At 45.6% G+C, this 16,750-nt stretch overlaps 1 protein-coding gene across 2 annotated transcripts in view; it reads right to left on the reverse strand.

Moving 5' to 3' along the window:
• Positions 1–16,750, reverse strand: part of PRKCA (protein kinase C alpha) — a 404,614-nt gene that overhangs the window by 121,228 nt on the left and 266,636 nt on the right. For both annotated transcript variants that reach the window (XM_043585073.1, XM_043585072.1), the window contains exons 4-5: positions 7,419–7,530; positions 3,851–3,979 (exon numbers count right to left, since the gene is read on the reverse strand). In XM_043585073.1, the coding sequence (XP_043441008.1) occupies positions 3,851–3,979; positions 7,419–7,530 (241 nt within the window). The remainder of the gene's footprint in view (positions 1–3,850; positions 3,980–7,418; positions 7,531–16,750) is intronic.

Consider the following 16,750-nt stretch of genomic DNA (forward strand, 5'->3'; position numbering starts at 1 on the left):
GGGGACTGGGTGAAGGGAAACCTGTACTACTTCTGGAATTTTTATTTTCTTTGCATCTGGACGGTAAGCTCTACTTATGTTTTTTTTTGTGTTCTCATTACATTAAGGTTAACTCTGATTCTGAAAATCTCAAATTACTCCAAATTAAAAGTTCTGGGCAAGTGATTATTACTTAGTTCCTTGAGTTTGGGGCTTTTCCTACTTAGCATTAGGTTTCCTTGACATAAATGATAACCATATTTAAAAAAAATAGATTTGCTATGAATTATGTGTCCCCCCAGAATTCATATGTTGAATCCTTAAACCCTAAGGTGATGGGAACCCCTAACTGCTTGAATATGGGGCCTTGGGGAAATAAAGAAGTCATGACAGCAGGGACCTCACGATGGGATTGGTGCTCTTATAAGAAGACACACCAAAGAGCTTACTTCCTCGCTCTTTCCGCTCCCAAGTGATGACATAGCTAGACAATCATCTACAAACCAAAATAAGAACCCTCACCAAGAACCTTGATCTTGGACTTCCCGGCTTCCAGAGCCGTGCTAAAGAAATGTTTGTTGTTTTTTTTTTTTTTTTTTAAATTTTTTTTCAACGTTTATTTATTTTTGGGACAGAGAGAGACAGAGCATGAACGGGGGAGGGGCAGAGAGAGAGGGAGACACAGAATCGGAAACAGGCTCCAGGCTCTGAGCCATCAGCCCAGAGCCCGACGCGGGGCTCGAACTCACAGACTGTGGGATCGTGACCTGGCTGAAGTCGGACGCTCAACCGACTGCGCCACCCAGGCGCCCCGAAATGTTTGTTGTTTAAGCCACCTAGTCTATAGTATTTATTATAGCAGCCAGAATTAAGACGAGGTTCCAATTCTTACTGACACTATCGTTGAAATCTCTCTCCTTCTAGCAATTAAACACTTAACTACTAAATTTACCACCTACTTGACTTGGCACGAGTCACTTAATTTTTTTGTACCTTCATCTATAAAGTAAGGGTAACAAAGTAAACTTCCACACAGGTTTGTAGAATTTAACTATGCCAGGTGCTTAGAAAATGGCCCTTTGGCACTGATGGGCTCAGCTGGTTGAGCGTCTGACTCCTGACTTCAGCTCAGGTCATGATCCCAGGGTCCTAGGATTGAGCCCTGCTTTGGGCTCTGTGCTGAGTGTGGAGCCTGCTTGAGATTCATTCTCTCTCTCTGTCTCTCTCTCTCTCTTTCCCTCTGCCCCTCTGTACCACTTTCTCTCTCTCAAATTAAAAAAAAAAAAAAGAAGTACCTCCTTTGTGGGCACCACTCACATTAGCTGCTGTTGCCATTATTATGAAGCCATTGCTGGATTCACATTCCTAGAGCTAGATCTAGGCAAAACATTTTAGACTAATTCTCAAGAGACTTGACTTAGATTGTTGCCCTAAGCTACGGTCGTTGGCTTTCCTGCGTGAAAAGTGTGACTCGATGAAGGGTGTTGTCCCCTAAGATGATCTTACAGTTTTGAATCAGGTTCAACTGTAGGCAATGGTGGGGCAGTTAGTGTGGGAGCCCTAGGACCACACTCCTTGCTGACCCTGCAGGATGGGACCTGACCTTTCTCTTCTGTACCACGTGCCACACTAGCCAGGCATCTGTGCCCCTCGGTGCAGTTTTACACGTGCAAGCCTCTCAAGGCTCGGAGTAGACTGTGGAAAACCCGGGCAGCACCACACAGTTGCTGCTTTTATGCCAGGAGAAGGCATGGGGCAGGTACAGCGTGCAGGGTGCTTTGCTGTATTCGGAAACAGGATGAATGAGAGCTGAACACTTAAAAACCCTGCCCCGGCATTCCGGTCTCACAGTGGGCTGTGCACCTCACAATTAGGCTCCGACTGTTCACCTGCGAGGTCTATTATATTGCCAACAGCAGTAGCTTTATAAAGCGAAGGAAAAACACTGAAATGTTTAGCCAATAGGCAGTCTACATTATGCTTCTGAATCCCTTACCACGCACTGCTTTATGGTCATTTTCTCCCAAACTGCACACTCCCTGCTCCCAGCACATGACTTCGACGAGGCAAGAGCCTCAGCAGAAAAGAGAGCAAGGGTAAAGGTGTGACGGTACCGACATTCTCATGGCCCCCAAGGCATGGCCCCTGTCCCCCTGTCCCCGGGGGACATTCTCACGGCCCCCAAGGAGCCTCACTGCCTCCGGGCAGACAGCACTGGTGCCCTCAAGGCCAGAGGGGCGCTGGCCGCCAGCCCAGAGGGCAGAGTGGACCCCGCCAGCAGCGCCAGTCCAATCAAAGGGAAACGGAGGTGAGAGCCGCGGCCCCAGAGGCGAGGGTGCAAAGCAATGGTCTGAGAAAAAACGAAGGAACGTCCCTAAAACCAAAAGGTCAAAACAGATTGTGTGCCCATGACACGGATGTGATTCATAGATCGGTCTTGACCCTTAGCGACGTTTGGTTTCTTTCACAAGGTGACCCCAGTGGCGAAGTGCGTGACCCCTTCTTAGCAGCACCCCGACGTCTTTTGATTTTTCTCTAAAGTCTTACCTGAGGGGGCAGCACTGGGTAGAGAGGTGGATTATTTCCCAAACTAAGAAATACGTGAGGGTGCTTCCGGCAGAGAGCTTCCTCCGGAGCTCCTCCTCTCCCCACCCCCCACCCCCTTCAAGGGAGCCTGCCAGTCTTTCTTCTACAGTACCTTCCGTTATTTGCAAATAAATAACAACACGGTCTTTCCATTTGTTTGATAGCTTAAACTTCCCACATACAGATGCAAACGTAACACCTTCGCTGTTCAAAGGAAAACGAACACCCCTGGGAGAGAAAAGAGAGGGAACCCCAAGGACACGGAAACAAGGCAGAAGGCTGACGATGGACCGTAAAACCATAAATCGACACGGAGTGGACCACGGAAAAGATCGGCCAAGTGTCTGAGGACACATGACGAGTCCCGGGCCAACAAGTCTCTAGGACGACTCGCTTCAGCGTGCGGAGATACCCAGAGTGGATCTGGTGGGAAACCAAAGGAAAGGCTGTGCTTTGGCACAGCCCACACAGACACAGCCCCGGGGAGGGAACGTTCTGGGCCGTGGGCGGGGAATCCTGGTCCCCCGACTGCACTGTTTACAGGCGGCACCCTTGGTGCCACAAGGAGAAGCAGGGGGTCTGGAGTCGAAATGGCACAGTTCCACCCTGGCTCCTCACCTGCTCTGTGACATTCCCAATTTCTCATCTCTCTCTGCCTCGGTTTCCTCTTCTGGGAAATGAGGCCACTGTGCGGGTGGTTGAGAGGACTAAATCAATGATCTATGGTGAAATTCTCAGCACCTGATGCAGAGGAAGCGTAACTCGATAACGTGATGGCTGTTTCCTGTTTCCTGCTGGTGTCCTCATGAGGGTGGGCTGATTGGGTCACCGCAGCCCGAGGCCACTACACATCTGGATCATCCACCCATCTCCCCCCACCCTGGTGCACACCCACCGTCCTGCTGGTGTCCTCATGAGGGTGGGCTGATTGGGTCACCGCAGCCCGAGGCCATTACACATCTGGATCATCCACCCATCTCCCCCCACCCCGGTGCACACCCACCGACGGCATTTTGTTTAATTGGCTTCCCTGTCCCCCTGTCGCCGGGGGACGGTACACGGGCCGTGCCGTCAGAGCACCTCCGTCTCCACGGCAGTTCTGACTCTAAGGCGCTGGAGCAGCTGGGAAGTCGGCACACGGTGTGGTCTCTGGGGAGGCGTGTTCATGGGAAATCGGTGGCTCGGAGTCTGACCAGCTCCGAGGCGGTGACGGACCCTCTTGACCTGGACCCCAACGCCCTCGGAGAAGCTGCGCATGCCTCACACCTCCACAAGCATGCCTTACCTGTGACATGGAGCTTTTCATCGGTGACCTCAGCCTTCAGGTAGATCCGGCCCCTCTTCTCTGTGTGGTCCATCCCACAGAGGCTGGGGACATTGATCACACACTGCTTGTGCACGTTCATATCACAGGCTGTGAATCAAGAAAGCAAAGGGTAAGGCTGGACATATGGGCTCAAACCATCACCTCCTCAGTGTTTTGCTGTATGAGCACAAGTGAAAATGAGCTACCCTCTAACTCGATACTTTGCTATAATGTTTTTGGTGACACCAAGAACTGTTAGCAGATGTCCCTTACCACACAGGCTCCGTGTGACAATATCCTTAAAATACCCGTGCCATATTTGTCCAGTCTTAACTGAAGCAAAATACCCCTGCCTGCTCGTCTGTGGATGCTTCAAATATTTAACACTGTACAGAATGCACACAGGTAAATGCATACAAAGCACAGACTACTTAGTATTTCATGCACGCAGAGGCAAATTATATGCACATTTTAAACAGAGGATATTCTTTGCCAAATAATTTCTTATGCCTTTCTGAGCTGACCACTCAGCAAGAATATGAGTCCGTGGGGCGAGTACAAGGAAGTTCGGAAAATTTCTTGCCTTAGTTAACTCTGTATCTCTGAGAAGGCTTCAGTACGTTGCATTTTTTTTTTTTTTTAAAGAACTTGTATTTGAGATTTTAAACCTGTCTTCAAATATTTAAATATTATTCTAAGTAAAACAAATACACGCCTGGCATGCTGAGCCATTCCTTACCAGCTGACATTACGTGGGTGAGATAGGGAGGAATAAAAAGATCAGTCTTGGTGCCGTGAACCAAAGAAACTCTAGAGAGAATCCTGTGTGCTGAACGCAAACATGAGTGCCTGTGTAGGTGTTCCAGCTCTATTGTCCTTGTCCCTTCAGGCTGCCAAGAGGAGCGATGGCCACTGGACTCCTCACACGCCCCCAACGGGATGCTACGAGGCTCTTCCGTAGCATTCAAGGTGGAGCCTTCGTGTTCGTTTCATTTTGAGTGTTTAACATGGTGAGGTAAATTGCAAAAAGCATCGCAAATAACATATGTTTGCTATAATTCAAGGCGGAAAGGAGGATAATGGTCACAAATGAGGAAAGGACAATTAGCCGATGCACAAATGTGAATTCTGTTTAGGTTTCTATTTCTGAAGCTAACCATTCAGAATCAAGCACCTTGAGGCAGCCAATATAAACGCTCCTGAAAAGGTGTGCTATCCATCGGACTTGTATTAACCACATCCGGTCTGTAAGTGCTTGGGGGCAGAATTGTAACTTGGAAGAAATAAAGGCCAGCCTCTCTGCAAAGGACAGGCACAACAGGGACGCAAAAGTGCCCTGGGTTGTATCCCTGTCTTGACTCCCCCATTAGCAGCTTTGAGATCTTGGAAAACTCAAGTGCTCTCTCTGATCCCATTTCCTACTCTGCAAACCAAGTGGCTGCTCTGGACAGTGGTTGCTAAGGTCGTTCCCCTAGCAAGCAGAATTGCACACAGTATTGTAAGCCTACGACGTGCGAAGCACAGAAAGAGATACCTTCTCTGCGGAAGTTAAGGGAGGTGTTGGGGTCCTGGCACCCGTGAGCTTCTTGGCTTCCCTTGAGGAAGGAGCACAGGCCCCAGAAGCCATATGACTCCAAGGAAAAGAGCTGACCACAAAACCAAACCAAACCAAAGCACTGGCCCAGTTCAGCGGCTTTCAAAATTTTTTAGTAGCGGGACCCATTTTTCCAACAAAATCTTAAGCAGAATCCCAACATATAAACCAGATGAGTGTTCCTTCATTAGCATAAGCCTAGTTAACAAATTCAAATTTATACCATTTATTCGGTATAAAGACATTCGTGGATAACCTATAGAGCCCCCTGATCCAAACAGAACCGTGAAACCAGCTGTCTCGGTTCAGCCCTGACAGGGCACTTACTTCTGTGCTTTGTTAAAGTTGTCCCGCAGCCCCAAATCCAGACTCAGAACAGAAGCATATGCAGAGACGGTAAATGTCGCTCGACAACATACAACCTGGTTGGCTCTTCGGTTAAGTGGATTCGGCAGCAGAAACTTGGCTGCACGCTCAGCCCCGTGAGTGAAGCTGGCAGAACACGGTCTCCACCATCATCTCCAACTTGTCAAGCTTGAGTGTGTAACACACTGAATGAAGCGTTCACTCTTGTTCCAAGTTTTAAAATACTTAGGAGTGTATTTACAAATGCACTTAGAATTCACATTCGCAGAATCCCTGAAAAACCATGTCTTTGGAATCCCAGGGTTTCTCAAAACACAGAAAACCACTGGTCTGGATCATCACAAAGGTTTTGTTTAGGCTATTAAATTTGACAGCTCTCTAAGGTGAAGAACCCCCCATGTGCTGAGAAGCCATCCATCTGTTCTATAATGTTCATTTAACCTTGATTTGTATATACACCGCCTTCGTTCCATGCAGGACACACAAAACTTTTGGCCATAATAGCAACATTTAATGAATGGCAATATATTGATGTTTCCCCAACACTCTCCTGTCTACCAGAAAAACAGGTTCGGTAATTACCTTTTTGTGTCCTAAAAGTAGAAACCATTATTGAAACAGATAAACGGCCTGGAGAATCTCATAAGAACGATCAAAACAAAGAGTTTCCATAGTTGTTTTCCTTCTACCTGGTGCTTGATGACAATACATGCAGGACAAAAAAGGAGAATGCAGGGGGGCTGATGCCTTCCTTGTCCATGGTCTTCGTGACTGCATCTCTAACCGGACTGACAGAAACTTGATCTGTCCATGAACGTGCAGGGTGAGCAAACTTAAGATGTCTGGTTTTTATTTTCATTGTAGTTTCAGTTTTAAGGAGAGCCTACTGGATTTTTCCACAGTCCACCCACTAATTAGAGACACAGGAAGATAATGACTAGGGTTGCTTAGCTTATCGTGAAGCCTAACCAAATGTGGAATCTGGAGGTGGGGGAGTCTACCTTCAACACATGGCATTTGCTTTGGGGTTTGAGTAGCCTGCATTTTACAGTGATGGAAGATTTCCACCACAAAAAACTGTGACAGTACTAACTTCATTTATAAATCGGGTGTTCTTTTTGTGTGTGTGTGGCGGGGGGGTTCACAATCAGGCACGTAAGTAGTTTAATAAATCAGTACACTGACAGTGGAGCGATCCTATACTTTTCTGGTGTGGTATGTATTTGAACGGGTTCTTTTTATTTATTCAAAAAATCTTTTTAAACGTTTGTTTATTTTTGAGAGAGAGAGCGAGCGAGCATGAGCCGGGGAGAGGCAGAGAGGGAGGAAGACACAGAATCCAAAGCAGGCTCCAGGCTCCCAGCTGTCAGCACAGAGCCCGGCGCGGGGCTCGAACTCATGAATGGTGAGATCATGACCTGAGCTGAAGTCGGACACTTAACCGACTGAGCCACCGAGGTGCCCCCGAATAGGGTCTTTTTATTGATGAGTTCGTGTTGAAAAGTTACTAAACCCGAAGTGCCCTGCAAACCCTGCACGTACACGGCAGAGCCTCACCTGATCTAGTGGAAAAGAAAACTTACTTACTGTCACATTTCATCCCTTGATGGATAAGTCCATACAGCAATGACCCACAGTGATCACAGAAGGTGGGGCTTCCATAAGTGTGGATTTTAAACTTGTGCTTGCTCCTGGGGTCCTGGTGGGGAGAAGAAGCGCATTGTTCAGTCCAGTCACAAAAGAAACACATTTTTGGACTAAGCCAAGTTCAGGCCCTGCCTCTTCCCCTCCCCACATCGAGGTTCAATAGAACCAGACTGCGCACCATTCTCTGGGATAATTGCACGGGTGGTGGTGACTTTGCCACATTGAGTTTTTATGAGCTGCCCACTTTGAGCCATATAAGAAATACCCATGTTTCCTTTCTTTATGGGGTGTAATTTCCACACACCAGGGTTTTCACCAGTTACCACCTCAGGACCTAGAATCATAATAGTGCTGGAGGGCAAGCACAGTGTCTTAGATGCCATGGTATTTATTGCTGGGTCTCTCGCGCCTAGCACAGGCTGCAGCACAAGGCAGATACGAAATCAGGGTGTATTTGTGAAGCTGAACGGAATGATCCTGGATCTGCTTAATGGAGTATGGGTGATCTCCTTTTGGGCGAGTTTTCTAGAAGTATGATATTAAGACCAGATATGCACCCAAACCAACAGAGACATCTTCCTGCTTCTGCACTATTTCCCGTAACATTATATGCATTTGCACAGGGAAGCTCCAAGGTAATCAGGTGAAAATTGGAAATGCACTGAAAGTATACTCCCCATGGCCCCCTGCTGCCATCTCATTACTTTCCCTAGCATAACATACAAATTACTGAAGGCACAAAACAGCTTTCTCTCAAATAGCCTTTCTGTTCCTCAATCTATAGACAGATCGCAGATAAGGAGCTAAACATGATATACAGCCTAGCAGAGTAAGTAAAGAGCATGGACCCTGCAGTCAGACGGCTTGGGTTCAGTTCCAGGGTGACTACCTCCGAGAAGCGGGACCTCGGACAAATATCATTTCCTCCACAACTGCAAACTGGGAAATTAACAGTACCTATCTTACAGAGCTGTCACGAAGACAAGTCAGTCTTGTTAAATGCTTGGGTGGGTCTATCTAGGTAGATTAGCCCCTCTGCTTCTTGGATCTCCATTACTAATATGCAAACATAGAGGGTTGAGCAGAAAGACTTTCATGTCCTACTTGAAATATTAAAAAAAAATTTCAGGGGCACCTGGGTGGCTCAGTCGGTTGAGCATCTGACTTCGGCTCAGATCATGATCTCACGGTTTGTGAGTTTAAGCCCCGCATCAGGCTCTGTGCTGACAGTGCTCTGGATTCTATGTCTCCCTCTCTCTCTGCCCCTCCCCTGCTCTCTCTCAAAAATAAACAAACATTAGAAAAAAAAATTCATACTCAAGTCTGTTTATCAGGGCACTTCCTTGTTAAATTCCTCCTCCTGAATCATTTTTGGTGGCCCAATCAGCTGTAACTACAGAGCTGCCATTGACTGAACTAAGAGAAGACAAAAGAGGAACAAGGCTTTGGGGATGGGCATGAGGTCAACAGCTCCACTGCAGACAAAGTAAGCTTGACTTATCCCGTTAGTCTAGTGCTGTGTATACACGAAAGAAAGATACTCTCGGCTTTTGACTTTCTAAAAGCCTAGATGCTGGTGGTGACTTGAGGGAATTCCAAAGATGATTTTGATTCTATAAGATGACTTATCTTTTGGTTGACTTTAGAGTCTAAAATCTAGGCCACATACGCCAATGAATTACACAGCTGACCCTTGAACAATGCGGGGGGGAGGAGGGAGTTGGGGGATCGACACCCACTCCCCCGCAGTTGAAAATCCATGTATAACTTTGACTCCTCCCAAACTTAACTACTAATAGCCTACAGTTGACTGGAAGCCTTACCAGGAACATAAAATAGTCGATTAACACATATTTTGTACGCTATAGGTCATATATACTGTAGTCTTGTAATGAAACTAGAGGAAAATAAATGTTAAGAAAAACAGAAGAGAAAGTAATACAAAATCCATGTATATGTGGATTCCTGCAGTTCAAATCTATGTTGTTCAAGCGTCAACCATAATTACTTTTTAAAGTCATAAAACTTAAAATTCTAGAATATTTCAATCATGCAGAATCTTATAAAGAATATTACACTAAACATGCAAGCACCAGACTCGATACATGTTAACATTTCATTTTTCACTGTATTATTATCTTCAGTCTGCAGAGGCCTTAATGACCTTCAAAGTCACGTGGCCAGGGAAGGGCTCAGATAGGATCCGACCAACGTTTGCATCTTTAACACTGATTCCCATCCAAGAGCTTTGAAAAAAATCCATCCAGGATCTTAACATATTTTCAAACAAAGTTTTATATTTTCAACACATTTTTTAAAACGAGCCTACTACCTGTTTTGTAAATAAAGTTTTGTTAGAACACAGCCATGCTCACTCATTTATATATTTTCTGTGGCTACCATGGCCGAGTTAAGTAGTTGTGACAGAGCCCACAAAGCCTAAAACATGGCTACAAAGCCTAAAATATTAGCTATCTGGCCCTTACAAAACAAAACAAAACAAAACAAAACAAAACAAAACAAAACAAAACAAAACACAACACAACAAAAAACTTTGCCTGCCTCTGCTTCAGATCATGGTTTTCAAAATATGGTCTCTACAAGGCACCAGCATCACCTGGAACTTGTCAGAAATTATTAAGCCCTTCTCCATACTGAATGAATCAGAAACTCTCTATGTGAGGCCTCAAGGTTCATGGTTCAACAAATCCTTCTGGTGATCCTAATGTTGGCAGGCACATAAAGACTGAGGGCCTTTAGAAGGTCATTTCGTAAAGATCTAGTAAGTGCCTAATAGGTGCTAGGTACAGGTGTGTGCAGATGATTAGCAATATTGAGGTAGGTCATTAGTTTACTTTCTAAATGTCTCTTAGGGTGTGAAAGATCAATGCCATCCTTGGGAGATTATTTTCCTTAACAAGTAGTAGCTGTGAATATGGTCTCGAGTATGGGCTTAGCCTTCCTCCGTTAGAGCATCCCACCATTTCTCCAATCTCCCAGATGTTAGGCAGAACGTCAAGGGCACAGAACAATGTCAGGATCAATTAAAAGTTCTCATGTTGACAGTAAAGGTTATGTCCCACCACGTGGAGGGCAAACAGGGTGCTAGAGGAAAGGAATCAGGCAGTTCTCCCTGCAGAAGGAAGGCATCAACAGCAGGCACTAAATAAGGCACGGCAGCTCACGCACAGCCCTCTGGAGCCTGGGTGTGTCAGGCAGCTCCAGGGCGGCTGTCCTGCCAGTCGGTTGTCACTCAGATCTCTGTTGATGTGGCACACAGGCAACTTGCTTCACTTTTCAGGAAAATCTAAGTCCTACTCATCTGGTCCCCAAATGGCATCTTTAGGCTCTAACCGTTTGGAGGTGTAGGAAGAGAGGAAACCATCACTTCCACCTTCTGTAGAAGAGTGGAGGATGACCAAGTCTTGGGAGTCCTCACACTCCAAAATCATGAGTGGCCAAAGATCAGGTCTACGATAACGATAGTAATAACTGTCAACCTGTTCGTTGATCATCAAGTGCGTGCGAGTGCTTTACAATGACCAAGACCTCTCCTACAAAAAGAGCATTTACCAGGATTCTGGAGACCTGTGTTCTGACTTGAGTTTTGATACAAATTCCACCTTGGACAAGCCATGTCACGCATTTTTAAAAGCAGAAATAAAGCCAGTCTGCCTATGTCATAGTCTGGGGGTGGGGCTTATCTTAGGGAACATGAGTGAGGGCTTTGCAACCTGAAAATCCCTAGACAAATACAAGATTGTTACAGTTATACTATCCTTAGAAGGAAACTCCAAGATGCCCAAGGTTTTCCAGTAATAGTGGACGTGGGCCAGAATGGGAAGAGAGCAAGAGGAAAGCTGATCAACTTTGGGGCTCACAGGTGATTGGGACGGAAGCCAAGTTGGCAAGAAGGCAGGCGACTTCCTCTGGGGTCCTGGGTTCCTGTCCTCTGCCCCAGACCGGCCTTCCCAGGCAAGTGACCCGCGCTGGGTGGTAAACCGTGAAACCACCCGCCAACCCAACCCGACTGTGTACTGCTTTGCCCGTAAGGACAGTTCATCTCTCCCTCCACGGAAACGGAATGCAGCAGCACGGACACTCATTTCCAGTTGAATTAATCTCACCTCCTCTGACAAAAGAAACCACACTGTTAGCTAAAGAGCCATGACTTACGATGATTTACAGAGAACAGCTGTCCTAAAAAGCTCTCAGGTTCTTTCTGTTCCTATCCATGGCTGCTAGCTAGTGGTGTGCCTGACTTCTCTGGGCTCTGATTTCCTCATTGGGAATCTGAAGGGATTGGGTCAGCACTTTGGAGTTGGTATTTCACGGGGCCCTACAGGTGTCAGGAGACGCCCGCGGGCTGCTGAGGGTCGGGGGAGGGAGGCCACCGCTAAAATAAAAGTTAACCAGGTTGGACGATCTCTTTGATTCGGCCTTGTTTTTAGAAAGAAAAACTATTAATTTTTATTTTGAAACCATTTAAGACTCACAGCAGTCTGTAAAAATAGTACAGGTTGTTCCCATATACGCTTCGCCCAGCTTTCCCCAGTGATAACATCGTATATAACCACAATATGTCAGGAAAACCAGGCTTGGGACGCTGCTAAGTGGCATTAACTATAGACTTCAGGGTTTCACCAGATCTTACATGCATAATTCCCATGCATGTATTTTTTTTAATGTTTATTTTTGAGAGAGAGAGAGAGAGAGAGCGAGAGCGAGCATGAGTGGGGGAGGGGCGGAGAGAGGGAGACACAGAATCTGAAGCAGGCTCTAGGCTCTGAGCTGTCAGCACAGAGCCTGACACAGGGCTCAAATTCACAAACCAAGAGATCATGACCTGAGCCAAAGTCAGATGCTTAACTGACTGAGCCATCCAGGTGCCCCTCCAATATGTGTATTTTTATTGTACAGCTTATGAACCAAATACACCATGTACTGAATGGGGAATACAGTACTATTTGCTGGGTAAATACCACGAATTCAAGTAGACCACCAGCAAAGGAGCGTATATTGCTATCCACCAAATACATAACCCACCGGGTCTCGTGACAGGGTGGTGGGAGGGGGAGTTGAAAGATTTATTGGAAAACCAGAATCAGAATGCTTTTCTCAAAGCAAAGAAACCATGTGCTATTTCCAAACCTTTCTGACCAGCTTTTCAAAACAAAAGGATTTCAGGGTGGAGGATAACTGGGGGCCCCCCCAAGTGACGGTGGCAGCGGGGGGGGGGGGCGTGGGCCTTGGGGGTGCATGTAACCCAGGCTTGTCTCGTGTTGTTTTCGCTGCTCCCTCCTGGCCTAACCTAACCATCTCAGGCCCAAACACCAAAAATGGCAAATCACTAAGCTGCTTCCTCCTTCCGGGAAGCCTCCCCAGACATGAACACCAGTCACAATTTTCCTCTTTCCACTGGCCTTCCAGAACATGTGATTTCAGTCTTTAATATGCCACTTACACATTCTGCTGCTTATGGGGTTATTACTTTACCTCCTCTTTCATTTTTTTCCTCATTGGATCACACACACAAGCACATCCCAGACATACACGCAGGACAGGACGAAGTCCGAGAGGCCCTCAAGCTCAGTGTTGAATTTGCAGCTGGATCAGAACCAAGGCAAGAATTTTTAGTATTATACCCAAGCTCCCTGGAGACCCCAGCAAAAAGGGAAAAGAAACAGAGGCCTCTAGGACTGCAAAGCCACCTGGACACAGTCCCCTGTCTTATTTTCCTCTAAAACCATTTGTCTCACGCATGCTGAGCCTTCAGTGAATGTGTACTAAGGTCTTCACAAAAGCTTATTTTTACCACTATGCACCTGAGGATTGGAGATAAAGGTATCCTACATATTACTTATGGTTGAGTCTGACCTTAGACACCCCCCGGCCCCCAACAGACACACAAATGGCGGGTATACTCCAGGCCTTCACTATTACAAAGTTAGTAAAATTTCCCCCACTTAATGCAATACATATAATCTTACTTTTTACTTCTCTAGACACTGGCAGCCTCTCATTAAGTGGAGTATGAAACCTACTGTCACATGTCAGAAGCCTGACATTATGTTATAATGAAAGGGGGAGCCATTCAGCTCTGCTGTTTCTGTTGTAGACGCAGTTAGAGGGAGAAAAAAGAAGTTTCTGACTAAACCAATTTTCATAGGCACAAAGGAAGTCTAACCCACAAATCTAAATCTAGACCTCTTAGAAAAAAGTAACAAATGAAAATTTCAAGTTCTACTGAAAGCATCTGTGGTCTGTTTCTCACATCTTAGTTTTTATAATACAGCAACTTAAAACTTAATTAGCTTTCCTTGGAGACATTGTTCCACATTTCTACCAGGACTTGTCAGTCTTTTGTCAAAATCACCACCACCATTATGCAATGGGCTGAAAATAAACCCATGGGTCTATGCTGCACAAAATTTTGATACTGATGAGGCCTTAAGTGTCCTGGATGCCTTCTTGTTGTGTTAGCTATAACCATCTAGAAGGTGTGCTCAAGGGAAGTTGTTTTGTTTTTTTTTTAATGTTTACTTGAGAGAGCGAGTGAGCGAGCAGGGGAGGTCTTGGTGGTGGGGCGGGGGGGGGGGGGGCGGAGGGGGCTGGAGGGGAATCCCAAGCAGGCTCTGCATTGTCAGGGCAGAGCCCAATGCAGAGTTGGAACCCACGAACATGAGATCATGACCGGAGCTGAAACCAGGAGTTGGATGCTTAACCAACTAAGCCACCCAGGCACCCCTCAAGGTACGCTTTAAGCGGTGGCCTTCAAGGCTGGAGTCCTCCAATGTGTAATGTGAAACCTCCAGAGGGGCTAAAGCTCCCTATACACCCATTGGCAGGCAATCAATGATGCTTTTTGATGTTTACAGTTGAACAACCATCGTTTCAAATGCCCTTTTAATTTGCCCAGTAAAATAATGGCAGCCTTTTGGCCGGAGGTCAGCCTGCCTCGGATTTTCCAGCAGTATTTGAAGGTCTCTGAAATGCCCCACAGGTTTCTCACAGAGCACCAAAATGGCTGTCACTGAGGGCCAGAGTTCAGACTTTAAGAGTCCCTTGAAAAGACTGTTTTTAACTGAGAGAAGCCTGTGGGGTGGCTTCCTTAAGCGCCCGAAGCAGTGTGCCTCCTGCAAGCTGCTCCTTCTAAATACCAAGGAAAATTCCCCATGTTCACCATCTGATGTGTTCTCATGAATCATACTGTAAGCCAAGCCTGGGTCTAAATGTCACCCACATGCTGACTATACAAGCAACACCAAGAACACTGCTCCAAGGGTGAATCTGGCATCATTTCTGTGATCTTCAATTTCTTGAGAAAAATTTTTTAATAACATTCAAAATTCCTATTTAAGTTGTTGTTGTTGTTGTTGTTGTTGTTGTTGTTACCATGAGAATATAACCAAAACCAGATCATATGATCAGGGTGACTTTATGTAACTTGAATATCACCGTAATTATTACACTGGACACCATGTACTGAGCAAGGCTCCCAAATCCCTTCTCAGGCTGCAGAATCGGCCTGGTCCACTGGATATTTGGGTGCACGGCATGCCTCAGGCCTTGGATTACACAGGTTTGCTTGAATGGTGCCTGTCGTAAGGAAGAACCAAGGAACTTGCATTTCTGTTGACAGTTCACTTTTTATCTTAACGCAGCCCTGTTTTATTCTGACGAATAACACACATCTTTACAGGTGAACTAACTTGTCCAACCGGGTTCTGCTAGTAGAGGAATTCTTATGGGTCCTTTGCGCAGTTGTACAAGATGCTATAACCATTAAATACAAAGCAGCCAACTCTGAAAAAAAAATTCTACATAAATCTCTACCGGCAAGACAATGGCTAAATAAACCAAAACATATTTATACTATGGAATACTACGTAGCAGTTAAATCAAATGAGCTAGGTCTTTCTGTAACCATAACATGGACAGGTCTCTAAGATATACTGTCTAATGAAAAGAGTACAACCACAGAATGGAACATAAAAAAAATGACATTCAGGTAGAAAAACAGAATGAAACACAACCCCCCCCCAGATATAGAACAATAATACAGCCACATATATATATATATATATATATATATATGCGCCTCTGGGAAAGTGTAGTGACAGAATAGATTTAGAAATGACAGGGAGAGGAGACTACACCTATCTGAAAAGATTTAAGTTAAAAATAATGAATGCACACATTGCCTCTGTAATCCAAATGACCTTGAATCCCAGCTGAATATATATGGTTATATTTCAAAAGGATCAAGAGATGCCATTAGAGGGAGAGCCTGCACGTGTCAAAGGAACTGGGGCACAACTGGTCGACCTGGTGATAAACGAACTGTGTCTATAGCTTTTCCAGCAATCTGCTGAGAAGGTGCCTATATGAGCTCACTCTGCAGATATTTGGAACCAGTAGCCATCAATGAGAAGGAAATCTTTTTTTTTTTTTAATGTTTATTTATTTTTGAGAGACAGAGACAGAGTGTGAGTGGGGGAGGGGCAGAGAGAGACAGACAGACAGACAGAATCTGAAGAGGCTCCAGGCTCTGAGCTGTCAGCACAGAGCCCGATGCGGGGCTCGAACTCACAAGCCGTGAGATCATGACCTGAGCCGAAGTCAGATGCTTAACCGTCTGAGCTTCCCAGGCGCCCCGAGAAGGAAATCTTAATTAAAAGCTATAATATAACCACCATCTCCCTGCCTGTAATCAAACTTATATGCTTCCATCATCTTAGGACAAAAACTTGACATATATTGATGTCCTGTCACAGCTTTCAAATTACAAAAGAATCTTTGACGGTTTAGTATGAAATTCTGGTTATTAAAATGTTTAAAATGTGCAAATATCCAAGTCACAAAGCCTAATGTTATTCATTTAAAAGTATGGGATCTCCTCTTCATTTCACCCCAAAAATCATTTACTGGACACTTAACTACGTGCCAGGCAACATGTATATGGTGGTAACGACTTCAGGTGTGGCTCAGGTCAAGTCTCACTGGGGAGAAGCAGAGTTACGTTTTATTAGCAAATCACTCCTAATTTTCAGTGGCTCAACACAGTAAACATTTATTTTTTTTGTTCTTTCCCCTGGGACCCAAGCTGAGAGAGCAGCCCTCATCTGGGATATTGCCAGTCTCATGGCAAAGGACAATGTCAGAACCACTCAACGGCTCTTAAATCTCTGACTTGGAAATGATGCCATCATTTCCGCTCACATTTCATCAGCCAAAGCAAGACACACGGCCAAGCTGGGAATCAGCAGGGC

The sequence above is a fragment of the Prionailurus bengalensis genome, chromosome E1 (genome assembly GCF_016509475.1).
Source record: "Prionailurus bengalensis isolate Pbe53 chromosome E1, Fcat_Pben_1.1_paternal_pri, whole genome shotgun sequence".
Lineage (NCBI taxonomy): Eukaryota > Metazoa > Chordata > Mammalia > Carnivora > Felidae > Prionailurus > Prionailurus bengalensis.